This window comes from Myotis myotis, unplaced genomic scaffold (genome assembly GCF_014108235.1).
Source record: "Myotis myotis isolate mMyoMyo1 unplaced genomic scaffold, mMyoMyo1.p scaffold_m19_p_2, whole genome shotgun sequence".
NCBI classification, from domain to species: domain Eukaryota; kingdom Metazoa; phylum Chordata; class Mammalia; order Chiroptera; family Vespertilionidae; genus Myotis; species Myotis myotis.
The window spans coordinates 94153780-94167724 of record NW_023416324.1 but is presented as its reverse complement, the minus strand read 5'-3'; the positions used below and the strand labels follow the sequence as shown (position 1 = coordinate 94167724).

The following is a 13945-nucleotide window of genomic DNA, read 5'->3' as shown; positions in this document are numbered from 1 at the left end:
GTTGTCCACATATTTTATCTTTGCCAGCTTCCTAAGTGAAAAGTCATATCTCAGTGTAGTTTTGATTTTCATTTCTTACTTTGAGTGAGGTTGGGCATCTTTTTGTATGGTTAAGAACCACTTGTATACCCTTTTTGGTGAATTCTATATTAATAGTCTTTGCCTATTTTTCCATTGGTCTGGTCATTTTTTTTCCTTTGTGTACTAGGGAAATTAGTCCTTTGTTTTATTAGTCCTGAGTTGCAAATGTTTCCCCTCAGACTGTTGCTCAGCATTTTGATTTTTGTTTATGAAAGTTTTTCCTGGGTATAATTTTAAATTTTGTATATAGTAAAATTTATCATTTTTTTAAAAAAAATTTACCTCTGGGTTTGTGTGAAAATTTGTAAATTAAATTTATTTGAGGAACATTGGTTAATAAGGTAAGTTTCAAGTGTATAATTCTATGATGCATGAACTGTATGTCACATGCAGTTTAGTCTCTCTCTGTTATCATATATTTAGCCTTCTTCCTTCTTTACCCCACCCACCTCAACTCTACTTCTCTGGTAACCACCCTACTGTTGTCTGTATCTATGAGTTTGTTTCTTTTGCTTCATGCTTTCTGTTTTATATCTCACATATGAGTGAAATCATGTGGTTCTTTTTTCTTTTCTGTCTGATTTATTTTGCTTAGCATAATATTCTCAAGGTCCATTCATGTTGTTGCAAATTGCAGTATTCCATACTTTTTTTACTGTTTAAAGTATCACATATGTCTCCTTTTTCCCCAATTGACCCGCTCTCCGGCCACTTCCATCCCCCAGGTCAAGCCCCCACTGCCCCAGTGTCTGTGTCCATACTGTTTTCCACAGTGGCTGTACCAGTTTGCATTCCCACCAGCAGTGCACGAGGGTTCCTTTTTCTCCACAACTTCACCAGCACTTGTCATTTGTTGATGATAGCCATTCTGACAGGTGTGAGATGGTACCTCCATTATCATTTTGATTTGCATCTCTCAGATGATTAGTCACTTTGGGCATGTTTTCATATGTCTCTTGGCTTTCTGAATGTCCTCAGCTGAAGCGAACAACACTCCTTCACTTTTTTATTTTTTATCTTTTACTTAAGAAATTATTCTAAAATAATCCCTTCAATAAGTCTAATTACCATGTGTCATAATATAAAGTTACTGCACTGTTGTTGACTATATTCCCTATGCTGTATATAACAACCAAATGATGTATTTATTTTATAACTGGAAGTGGGTACTTCTTAATCCCCTTTACCTATTTCATCTGCCTCCCAACTCTTTTTCCCTCTGGTAACCATCAATTTGTTTTCTATATCTATGAGACTCTTGTTTGTTTTGTTTTTTAGGTTTCATACTTAAGTGAAATTATACAGTATTTGTCTTTGCCTGACTTCACTTTCTGCTCTAATTTTTATTATTTCCTTCCTTCTACTGACTTTGAGCTATTTTCTGTAGTTCTTTGAGATGAATTGTTAAGTTGTTTGAGATTTTTCTTATTTCTTGAGGCAGGCCCCTTTACCACTTTTGCTGCATCCCCAAAACTTTGATATTTTGTATTGATGCTCTCATTTATCTCTATGTATCTTTCTATGTGTTTTCTTATTTCTTCCTTAACTCAGTCATTCCTTAATAGTATGTTATTTAATTTCCACATATTTGTGATTTTTTCCAGCTTTCTCTTTGCTGTTGATTTTCCATTTCAAAGCATTGTGTTCAGAAAAATGTGTGGTATGATTTCAATTAAATTTTTTGAGGCTAGTTTTGTTCCCCAACATATGTCCTATCCTTGAGAATATTCCATATGCCCTAGAAAAGTATATATAGTCTGGTGTTCTGGGATAAAAAGCTCTGTAAATAACATTAATAACAATTATGTTTATTTGCTCTAATGTGTTATTTAAGGCTGATATTTCCTCATTGATTGATTTTCTGTTTGGATAATCTATCCATTCCTGTCCATTGACTATTAGATCTCTCACTATAATTGTATTTTTGTCATATTCTTGCTTTTGTTCTTTAAGTAGTTGCTTTATATATTTCGGTGCTCTAAGGTTGAGTGCATATATACTAATGTGTTATGTCTTCTTGATGTGTTGTCCCTTTTATCATTATAAAATATCTGTCTTTGTCTCTTGTTACCTTTTTTATCTGTAAATATACTTTGTCTGATATAAGCATGGCTACACCTGCTTTTCTCTGGCTAATATACTATACCACTTCCTTCGAGTTTATGTTTGTCTTATAGCTGAGATATGTCTCCTGAAGGCAGTATATAGTTGGGTTTTGTTTCTTAATCCATCCTGGTATTCTGTGCCTTTCATTTGGTGAGTTCAGTCCATTTACATTTAGGGTGATTATGGATGTATAAGGAGTTCTTACAGCCATTTTATCTTTTATTTTCTGGTAGTTCTGTGTCCCCATTGTTACTTTTCCCTTGTGTTTCTGTTATTTTAGTTTGGTGATATTCTATGATTTCCCCTTCCATTTCCTCTTTGTTATGTTATGTGTCTCAGTTCTAGATTTTTGTTTATGAAAAAAGAAGTTTACATGTACAATAGTCCTTCTTCTTGAATCTTATCTCCATTCACCTGTGTAAGTTCAGTACTCCCCCCTGCCTTTATTTTTTTATCATAAACTAGCGGCCCATTGCATGAAGATTCGCTCAATAGGCCTTTCTTCCCCTGGCTGCTGGCAGTGGTTTTCCTCTGGCATCCGGGACCCAGGCCTTTGGTCCTGCTGCAGCAGTGGGGCTTGGCTTCTCCACTCCATCTGCTCCCAGCCCCTCCTTTTTTATTTCCCAGCTCCTCCAGCGGAGCCCAGGGTGGACTGGAAGCCTGGGTTGCCCCCTGTGACCCAGGCCTCCAGCCACTCCTTGAGTGGAGCCCAGGGTGACTGGAAGCCTGGGTTGTCCCCCGACTACCCAGGCCCCCAGCGATCCAGGACCCCAGCCACTCCTTGAGCCAAGTATAGGGCCATCGAGAAGCTTGGCTTCGTCCATCATCAGGAGCAACCCAAGCCTCCTGCTTGCTCCAGCTCCGTGGCCACCACCATCTTAAGTCATCTTCAGTCTTCACTCTGCACCTGCATTTGCAAATTAACTGCCATCTTTGTTGGGATAATTTGCGTAGTCACTCTGATTGGCTGGTGGGTGTGGCAGAGTGATGGGGTGATGGTTAATTTGCATGTTTCTCTTTTATTAGTGCAGATTATCCCTTTTTATGCTGTGTGTTCATTTCCAAGTTGCAGTAGCTATTGTCTTTTTTAAAAATGATTTTACCTCATTTAACCTTTATATTATACTTTACTGCTTAATACCTTATTCTGAATAAAGTTTGCAATTTCCTGCTGCTGTCTGTTTGTTAGTCATTTTACTCATAGTTTTGTATCCTTTTGCCTTTTTATTTGTTAACATGCAAGAACACCTTTTAGCATTTCTTGTAATGCAGGTTTTATGGTAGTAAATTCCCTTGACTTCTGTATGTCTGCAAAAGCCTTTATTTCTTTTTCATATCCAAAGGATAACTTTGCTGGATATATTATTCTTGCCTGGTGATTTCTCTCTTTCAAAAATCTGAATATTTGATTCTTTTCTGTCCTAGTTTGTAGGGTTTCTGCTGAAAATCTGATGATGATATAATGAGGTTTTCTTTATAGGTTGCCATCTTCTTTTCCCTGCCTGCCTTGAGAATTCTTTCTTTGTCATTTGTTTTTTTTACCTTTAATATAATGTTTTGGAGAAGGCCTTTTTGGATCAAGATAATTTGGTGTTCTCTTAGCTTCTTGGATTCGAGATATCAGTTCTTTCCACAGGTTTGGAGAATTCTCAGTGATTATTTGTTTAAATAGTCTTTTTGCTCCCTTTCCCCTCTCTTCTACTCTGGCATAACCACTACTCTAATATTGCTCTTTATAATAGTCAGGTAGTTCTTATAGATTTCTTCATTTTATTTATTTTCTTTTGATTATTTTCTCTTAGAACTGAGTCATTTCTAGATTTCTGTCTTCAAAATCATTATTTTTTTTTTTTTGTCCATCTGGTCTGCTCTATTTTCTAATTTATTCTTAGATACCCTCATTTATTCTTCATTTTATATATTGAGTTGTTCAGCTCCAGAATTTTTGTTTGGTTCTTTTGTATAGTTTCAGCCTCTTTGGTGAAGTATCCCTTTTATTTATTGATTTTATTTCTGAGCTTATTAAATTGCTTTATGGTGTTTCTTGTACCTCGTTGAATTTTTTCAGAACTGCGATCTTGAATTCTCTGTCATTTAAATGACAGTTTTCCATGTCTTTATTTTCTGGAGATTGTTTTGTTTTATTTCTGAACCCCCTTGTCACGTTGGTTATTCATTGTGTTTGAAAGATTATTTCTCTGCCTGGGTATTTGTGGGAATTAAATATTATTATTATTATTATTATTATTATTATTATTATTATTATTTGCAGTATTTGAGCCTTCACTGTTTAGTAGATTGATAATAGAGGACTTTCTTTGGTTTTCCAGTAGGTGGTGCTGAAGCTCAAGTTTTTTTTGTTTTTGTTTTTGTTTTTATTGTTTAAAGTATTACACATAGTAGTACATACATCTCCTTCCCCCCGCCCCCATTAACCTTCCCCCAGCCTCCCCTAACCTCTGTCGCATGCCCTCATCCCACCCCCACAGTGTCTTGTGTCCATTGGTTGTGCTTATATGCATGCATACAAGTCCTTTGGTTTATCTCTTCCCCTCCTCCCCAAACACCCCCCAGCCTTCCCGCTGTAATTTGACAGTCTGTTTGATGCTTTACTGCCTCTGTATCTATCTTTTGGTTCATCAGGTTATAATGTTCTTTATTTTCCATAAATGAGTGAGATCATGAGGTATTTTTATTTCATTGCCTGGCTTATTTCACTTAGCATAATGCTCGCTGGTTCCATCCATGCTGCTGCAAATGGTAAGAATTCCTTCTTTTTTATAGCAGTGTAGTATTCCATTGTGTAGATGTACCATAGTTTTCTAATCCACTCATCTGCTGATGGGCACTTAGGTTGTTTCCAAATCTTAGCTATGGTGAATTGTGCTGCTATGAACATAGGGGTGCATATATCCTTTCTGATTGGTGTATCTAGTTTCTTGGGATATTTTCCTAGAAGTGGGATTACTGGATCAAATGGGAGTTCCATTTTTAGTTTTTTTGAGGAAACTCCATACTGTTCTCCACAGAGGCTGCACCAGTCTGCATTTCCACCAGCAGTGCACGAGTGTTCCTTTTTCTCCGCAGCCTCACCAGCACTTGTCGTTTGTTGATTTGTTGATGATTGCCATTCTGACAGGTGTGAGATGGTACCGCAATGTCATTTTGATTTGCATCTCTCATATAATTAATGACTTTGAGCATGTTTTCATATGTCTCTTGGCCTTCCTTCTGTCTTCTTTTGAAAAGTATCTATTTAGGTCTGTTGCCCATTTTTTTATTGGATCATTTATCTTCCTTTTATTAAGGTGTATGAGTTCCCTGTAAATGTTGGAGATTAAACCTTTATCGGTGATAACATTTGCAAATATGTTCTCCTATACAGTGTTCTTTCTTGTTGTTTTGTTGATGGTTTCTTTTGCTGTGCAAAGCTTTTTATTTTGATGTAGTCCTATTTGTTTATTTTCTCTTTAGTTTCCAATGCCCTAGGAGCAGTATCGGTGAAGAAATTGCTTCAGCATATGTCTGAGATTTCGCTGCCTGTGTATTTCTCTAGTATTTTTATGGTATCCTGTCTTATGTTTAAGTCCTTTATCCATCTTGAGTTTATTTTTGTGTATGGTGTAAGTTGGTGGTCTAGTTTCATTTTTTTGCATGTATTTGTCCAATTTTCCCAACACCATTTATTGAAGAGACTGCCTTTACTCCATTGTATGATCTTGCCTCCGTTGTCAAATATTAATTGAGCATAGTGGTTTGGGTCAATATCTAGGTTCTCTATTCTATTCCATTGGTCTATATGTCTGTTCTTGTGCCAGTATCAGGCTGTTTTGAGAACAGTGGCTTTGTAATACAGCTTGAAATCTGGTATTGAGATCCCACCTACATTGTTCTTTCTCAGGATTGTTGTGGTTATTCGGGGTCTTTTTTTATTCCAGATGAATTTTTGGAGAGTTCTTTCTAGGTCTGTGAAATATGCCATTGGTATTTTAATGGGGAGTCCATTTAATGGGGAGAGCAATCTATAGATTGCTTTGGGTAATATAGACATTTTAATGATGTTGATTCTACCAATCCAAGAACATGGTATGTTCTTCCATCTGTTATTTCACTGTCCTATAGTTTTTCATGTATAGATCCTTTACTTCCTTAGTTAAGTTTATTCCTAGGTATCTTAAATTTTTTTGGTGTGATGGTAAATGGGATTGCTTTTTTAGTCTCTCTTTCTGTAAGTTCACTATTGGTATATAGAAATGCCATAGATTTCTTGCCGTGAATTTTGTATCCTGCTACTTTGCTGAATTCATTTATTAAGTCTAATAGTTTTTCATGGAGTCTTTAGGGTTTTTTATGTACAATATCATGTCATCTGTGAATAGGGACAGTTTTACTTCTCCCTTTCCAATTTGGATGCTTTTTATTTCTTCTTTTTGTCTAATCGCAATGGCTAACACTTCCAGTACTACGTTGAACAGGAGTGGTGAGAGTGGGCATCCCTGTCTTGTTCCTGTTCTTAGGGGAAATGGTTTTAGTTTTTGCCCATTGAGTATGATGTTGGCTGTGGGTCTGTCATATATGGCTTTTATTATGTTGAGGTATAATCCTTCTATTCCCACCTTGCTGAAAGTTTTTATCAAAAATGGGTTTTGGATTTTGTCAAATGCTTTTTCTGCATCAATTGATATGACGATGTGTTTTTTTTCTCTCAATTTGTTTATGTGATGTATCACGTTTATTAATTTGTGGATATTGTACCATCCTTGCATCCCTGAGATACATCCTGCTTGGTCATGGTGTATGATCTTTCTGATGTACTGCTTGATCAGATTTGCTAGAATTTTGTTGAGGATTTTGGCATCTATGTTCATGAGGGATATTGGCCTGTAATTCTCTTTCATTGTGTTGTCTTTATCTGGTTTTGGTATTAAGGTTATGCTGGCTTCATAGAATGTGCTTGGAAGTGTTCCTTCCTCTTGAATTTTTTGGAATAGTCTGAGGAGGATAGGTTTTAGTTCTTCCTTGAATGTTTGGTAAAACTCCCCTGTGAAGCCGTCTGGCCATGGGCTTTTGTTTGCTGGAATCTTTTTGATGACTGCTTCAATTTCTTCCATAGTTATTGGCCTATTGAGATTTTTAGATTCTTCCTGATTGAGTTTTGGAAGCTTGTGTTTTTCAAGGAATATGTCCATTTCCTTCAGGTTGTCCAGTTTGTTGGAATAGAGTTGTTCATAGTATTTTTTAACAATCCTTTGTATTTCTGTGGGGTATGTTGTTATTTCTCCTCTTTCATTTCTGATTTTGTTTATTTGGGTCCTCTCTTTTTTCTCTTGGTGAGCCTGCCTAGAGGTTCATCAATCTTGTTTATCCTTTTAAAGAACCAGCTCTTGGTTTCATTGATCTTTTGTATTGATTTTTTGGTCTCTATGTCATTTATCTCCGCTCTGATTTTTATTATTTCCTTCCTCTGCTTACACTGGGCTTTTCTTGTTGCTCTCTTTCTAACTCTGAGTTGTAGGGTTAGATAATTTATTACCATTGTTTCTTGTTTTTTGCAGTAGGCTTGTAGAGCTATGAACTTCCCTCTCAAGACTGCTTTCACTCTGTGCCATAGATTTTGGATTGTTGTGTTTTCATTGTCGTTTGTTTCCATAATGTTTTTTATTTCTTCTTTGATCTCTCTGGTAACCCCAGTCATTGTTTAATAGTATGCTATTTAGTCTCCATGTGTTTGATTTTTTGGATTGTTTTTATTGTAGTTGATTTCCAGTTTTATGCCATTGTGATCTAAGAAGATGCTTATATGATTTCTATCTTTTTGAATTTGAAGAGACTTTGCCTGTGACCCAATATATGGTCTATCCTTGAAAATGACCCATGTGCACTTGAGAAGAATGTATATTCGGTGGCTTTGGGGTGAAAAGTTCTGAAGATGTCAATTAATTCCATCTGATCTAGTGAGTCATTTAGGATTGATGTTTCTTTGCTGATTTTTTGTTTAGAGGATTTGTCCAGTGGTGATAGTGGGGTATTAAAGTCCCCTACTATGATTGTATTGCTATCAATCTCTCCCTTGATATCCTCCAAAAGTTGTTTTTTTTTTATGTATTTGGGTGCTCCTATATTGGGTGCATATATGTTTACCAGAGTTATTTCTTCTTGTTGGATTGCTCCCTTTAGTATTATGAAGTGGCCTTCCATATCTCTTTTAATGTCCTTCACTTTGAGATCTAATTTGTCAGATATAAGTATTGCTACCCCAGCTTTTGTTTCATTTCTATTTGCCTGAAAAACCTTTTTGCATTCCTTCAACATCAGTCTGTGTGTGTCTTTTTTTTCTGAGGTGGGTTTCCTGTAGACAGCAGATATATGGGTCATGTTTTCTTATCCACTCAGTTACCCTATGTCTTTTGATTGGGGCATTTAATCCATTTACATTTAAAGTTATTATTGATAGATACTTGTTTGTCGCCATTTTTATTCTTTACCCTGTGTTCCTTCTTCATTTCCTATTTTTTCTTTTTACACCTGACCCTTTAGCATTTCTTGCATTGTTGGTTTGATGGTAATAAACTCCCTTAGTCCTTTTTTGTCTGTGAAGCTCCTGATTTTACCCTCAATTTTGATTGATAGCCTTGCTGGGTACAGTATCCTTGGATTCAGACCCTTGTTTTGCATGACTTTGTATATTTCATTCCATTCTCTTCTTGCCTGATGTGTTTCTGTTGAGAAATCAGTCGCTAGTCTTATGGGGGATCCTTTGTAGGTAACTTTCTGTCTCTCTCTGGCCACTTTTAAGATTCTTACTTTATCGTTGGTGTTTGCCAATCTTACTAATAATAGACAAACATATAAATTGACCATACCTTCACTATGCTAACCAGCCAATCAGGAGAGTATGCATATTAACCTAACAAAGATGGTGGTTAATTTGCATATGTAGGCTCCAAGAGGTGGAGTGAAGCCTGACAGCCTGGGGGCCAGAGCAGTGCCTCTGGCCTCGGGGCTGTGAGGCTTCGTTGCACCGCAGGCCAGAACCCGGCCAGAGCAAAGGCCTGGATGCCGGGTGCTGGAGGAAAACCGGTGCCAGCAGCCAGGGGAAAGGAAGGCCTAATGCATGAATCTCTTCGTGCAACAGGCCTCTATTTTAATTATAATGTGCCTTGGCGTCAGTCTTTTGGGGTTCATTTTGTTTGGGACTCTGTGACATTCTTGGATTTGTGTGAGTTTTTTCTTCCCTATATCAGGGAAGTTTTCTGTCATTATTTCTTCAAACAGGTTTTCTATTCCTTGCTCAGTTTCCTCTCCTTCTGGAACTCCTATTATGCAGATATTGTTTTGTTTCATGTTGTCCCAAAGCTCTCTTAGGCTCTCCTCCTGCCTTTTAATTTTTTTTTTCTATAAGCTTCTCTGCTTGGGTATTTTTTCCTACCTTGTCTTTAGGCTCACTGATGCTGTCCTCTGCTTCTTCTAGTCTACTTTTCATGCTTTCTATTGAGTTCTTTATAGCAGTGATGTCATTTTTCATTTCTTCTTTGTTCTTCTTCATTTCCTCTTGGTTCTTACACATATTGTTGAATTTGTCTCCCATTCTTTTCATCCACCTTATGACCATTTCTCTGAATTCTTTCTCTGACAGGTTGCTTGCCTCCATTGCCTCAATTTTGTTTACTTCCTTTTCTGGTGATGCCTGCTTTTCTTTCATATGCGGGCTGTTTCTTTGTCTCCCCATGATCTCTCTTCTCCGGGTGTCTGGTTATGTAGTTCTCTCTCTCCTTATCCCAGGCGAATCTGATCTTTCCATGATGGGGTGCAGAGCTCCTTCAAATCCACATGCTCGCACCATTTGGGGACTGGTGTTCTTGGGTTCGCAGCTGTTTGCTGGATGCCGTTGTAGATTCATGGGATTTTCAGGCTTCCGACAGCATTCACTCTCCCCCACTATCTTGCAGTCTGCCATCCCGTCGGTAGCCATCTTCCTTCTCTGAAGTTCAAGTTTTTATTTCCTCTTACCTGCACTACTGGGGCTTTGGGGATCTCTGTGGGGCAGTGTTGTCTTGGCCTTGGAAAATGCCAGGTATTCCCTGAGGAGGTGGGCGACCCCTTAATCACCTGATTATCTTGGTCTTGGGTATAGGTCTCCTGGACTGTGTATTCATGGCACTGCCCTTCTGGCCAGAATCTGCCAGCAGAGCTGCTCTGAATGTTGACCCAGTTGCTTCTACCAGGCTCTGCTACACAGGTGAGAGAAGCAGGCTTGCACATCTGCAGCTCTGCTATTTCTAGTGGGTTTAGGTCCATTGAGTAACGACCACTTAGGCTAGAAAGTTGTTTTCTGACTTTTCACAATTTTCTGAGTGTGGCTTTTACTGCTGAGCAGACCACAAAAGAATGGAAGGGGGGCAGGTTCCCTCATTTGAAAATTTTTTTGTCTGGTGATGGTAGTTTGTGACATGCTGTCACCCTGTGCATCACTTCTCTGCCCCTTACCCTGGGCTCAGCCTCAATGTATGCTTGCCACCCAGGCCCCATTCCTGTTTCTGACCCTCCTATTTTCCCAGTGGGGGTTGCACCCTGACCTTTCACTGCTATCACATTTGCTATAGTGAGCACCATACTGTGATTCCCATCCCTGTCCTTTCCCCCATCCCATCTCCTTTGTTCACTTTGATATGCCCACCTTCAGATGTCTCAATGCACAGATCTCTCAGATATATGTACGTGTTGAGCAGGGAATGCACTGTTGAGTTATAGCTGTCCAATTTGTAACTTTAAAGGGAGCGATATGAAGGTCCTCTCACACTGCCATGATGCTGATGTCACTCTGGGTTTATGTAAAACATAAAACAGACTTCTTTACCATGATATTATTTTTTATAAGTCCTATGGGATTTTTTTTTCCTAGTGCTTTCTTGTTTCAATTTATTTTTCATATTTAAATCTTTAATTTGCCTGGACATTATTTTGGTATGACATGTAAGATAGCAATCCAACTTTACTGTTTTAACAAATTATTGTCTAGTTGTTTGCTAGTGAATAAGTCATCTTTTATCCACTGATCTGAAATACTATATTCCTGTAATTATTTTGGCCTGTTTTTGGGTATTCTATTCTGCTTTTCTAATCTATATATTCATAATCCATATTATCTACACTAATAAAAGAGAAATATGGAAATTGGCGTACGACCGCTACCCTTCCCATTGGCTAATCCCCCGGCACTCACAGAGTAGGGCCGAGATATGCAAATTAAGTGGCAGCCAAGATGGTGGCCGGCAGCCAGGCAGCTGATGCGAACAGGGAGGCTTGCTTGCTTCAGTGACTGAGAACTCCAACGTTCCCCCCCCTGACTTGCCGGCCTCTCAGCTGCAACTCTCAGCAACTATGTTGCGAATAAAGAAGCTAAAAAGAACCCAGAAACCTGCTTTACTCAGCGGAGCTTCAGCCAGCCGGACCACAACATTGTATCAAATACAGACGGTAAACAAAGGCCAGAAACTTGTTTTCAGCAGCCGAGGCCTCAGAGCTAAAGCTGGCCCAGAATAAAAAAGAAAAAAAAAAAAGAAAAAAAGGAGCGGTTGGGAGCTTCAGTCCCAGCCTGAAAACAGCCATCAGCCCCTCAGCCAGACTGGACAGGCACCCCAGTGGGGACTCCCACCCTGAAGGGTGTGTGACCAGCTGCAAACAGCCATCATCCCCTCACCCAGGCTGGCCAGGCACCCCAGTGGGGACCCCCACCCTGATCCAGGACACCCTTCATGGCAAACCAGACAGCCCCACCCATGCACCAGGCCTCTATTCTATATAGTAAAAGGGTAATATGCCTCCCAGCACCGGGATCAGCGGAGCCATGATGCCTCCCGGCACTGGGATCAGTGTGACAGGGGGCAGCGCCCAAACCCCCTGATCGCCCTGCAGCTCTGTGGGTGTTAGAGGGTGGCGCCCCCCCCCCCAACGGGCCCTGCTCTGTGTGTGATGGGGTAGAGCCATAACCTCCCCATCGGCCCTGCCCTGAGTGTGACAGTGGCGGCGCCCCAACCCCCAATCGGCCCTGCTCTGTGCGTGACGGGGGGAGCTCCCCAACCCCCTGATGGGCCCTGCTCTGTGTGTGACAGGGGGGAGCTCCCCAACCCCCTGATCGGCCCTGCTCTGTGTGTGACAGGGGGCAGCGCCCTAACCCCCTGATTGGCCCTGCTCTGTGCATGACAGGGGGTGGTGCCGCAACCTCCCCATCGACCCTGCCTTGAGTGTGACAGGGGGCGGTGTCCCAACCCCCCAATCGGCCCTACCCTGAGCGTGACTGAGGGTGGCATCGCAACCTCCCAATCTGCCCTGCTCTGTGCATGACAGGGGAAGGCGCCCCAACTCCCCAATCGGCCCTGCTCTGAGCCCGACCAGGGGCTGCACCTAGGGATTGGGCCTGCCCTCTGCCACCCGGGAGCAGGCCTAAGCCAGCAGGTTGTTATCTCCCAAGGGGTCCCAGACTGCAAGAGGGCACAGGCCGGTCTGAGGAACCCCCCCTTCCCCCAAGTGCACAAATTTTTGTGCACCGGGCCTCTAGTAACTACATAATAGTTTCAATGTCAAGTAGTGCTTAGTTCTCATTGATAAAATTCTTGGCTATGTTTGTTTTTTTACAATAATTTAAAAAATTAGTTTATTTAGTACAAACTATCATGTTGGTATTTATTGGGTCATGTTAAATGGATATTTGGATTTAGGGGAAAATATATTTTTTTGTTCAAGTCTCTATTTTTATCTGTCAGTGACATTCCAGTCTTAAAAATTTCTTATTTATTATATTTCTGGTATTTTTTATTACTTTCACAAATGGTAACTTTTATTTCATTATAGGTTTTTGGTTTTTTTTTGAGGTTTCTACAGTGATTTATTGCTCATTATTTTAAAGTTTTCATGAGGATTGTTCACATAGTTAGACAGCCTCAAACACTGTCACCAAAATGCTTCTTGCTTTTTTTCAAATAACACTGATGAACCAGTGGAAGCAGTTCCCCTTCCTGGTGAAGCCTGTGGGTATCCATGGCACCTCCAATAAAAGTCCCATTGACAAATATTCTTGGCATGGTTCTCTCGCCAGTCATCTTGGAAAGCGTGTCTTGAAACTGGCTTCCATATTCAAGCAGGTTCAGTTCCACCGCTTTGTAGTTTATGCTCATGTTGTGAAAAAGCTTCTTTGCCATGTTGCAGTAGGAACAAGATGTTTTTGAGTAAATCACCACACAGTTGTCAGAAATGGTTTCCTGGATCTGATTCATGGGAGCAGCTGCCGGCTTCCCCCAAGTCCACGACGTGCTGTTGCCCATCCTCGAGGCCGCCCTGCTGAGCCGGCCCGCCAAGCCACTCCCGCTCCAGGCTAGCAGCGTCCCCACAAGGACCGCGCAGCGCCATATCATGGTCAGAGAGCCTCATCATGTTTTTTAAAATGTACTTATTATAGAAATTTCTACTCAGCCATTTTTAGCTATTGTTTGTAATAACTTTAGATCAGCTGTTAGATTTCCTAGTAAAATAACAATATCATCTGCAAAGAATAATTATTTTATTTTTAATTTTCTAATTTTAATTTCTTTTTTATTCTCTAATTGAATTTCTAGTATCTGTAGAACAATTCTAAATAAAAGTGACGATAAAGGACATCTTTCTTTTTGTTTCTGAATTTTTTAAAAATGTTATTTCCAAAGAATTCATCTCCTCATCAATTATTGCTTTTAAATACAAGAATGGATTTTGGTTATTTGAT

General features: G+C 39.7%; 1 protein-coding gene across 1 annotated transcript; it reads right to left on the bottom strand.

The window, feature by feature from the left end:
• Positions 1-13127: 13127 nt before the first annotated feature.
• On the bottom strand, positions 13128-13598 carry LOC118675038 (glutaredoxin-2, mitochondrial-like). The gene has a single exon (XM_036347165.1). The coding sequence runs from the start codon at positions 13596-13598 to the stop codon at positions 13128-13130; it is 471 nt and encodes a 156-aa protein (XP_036203058.1).
• Between the last annotated feature and the right edge of the window lie 347 nt (positions 13599-13945).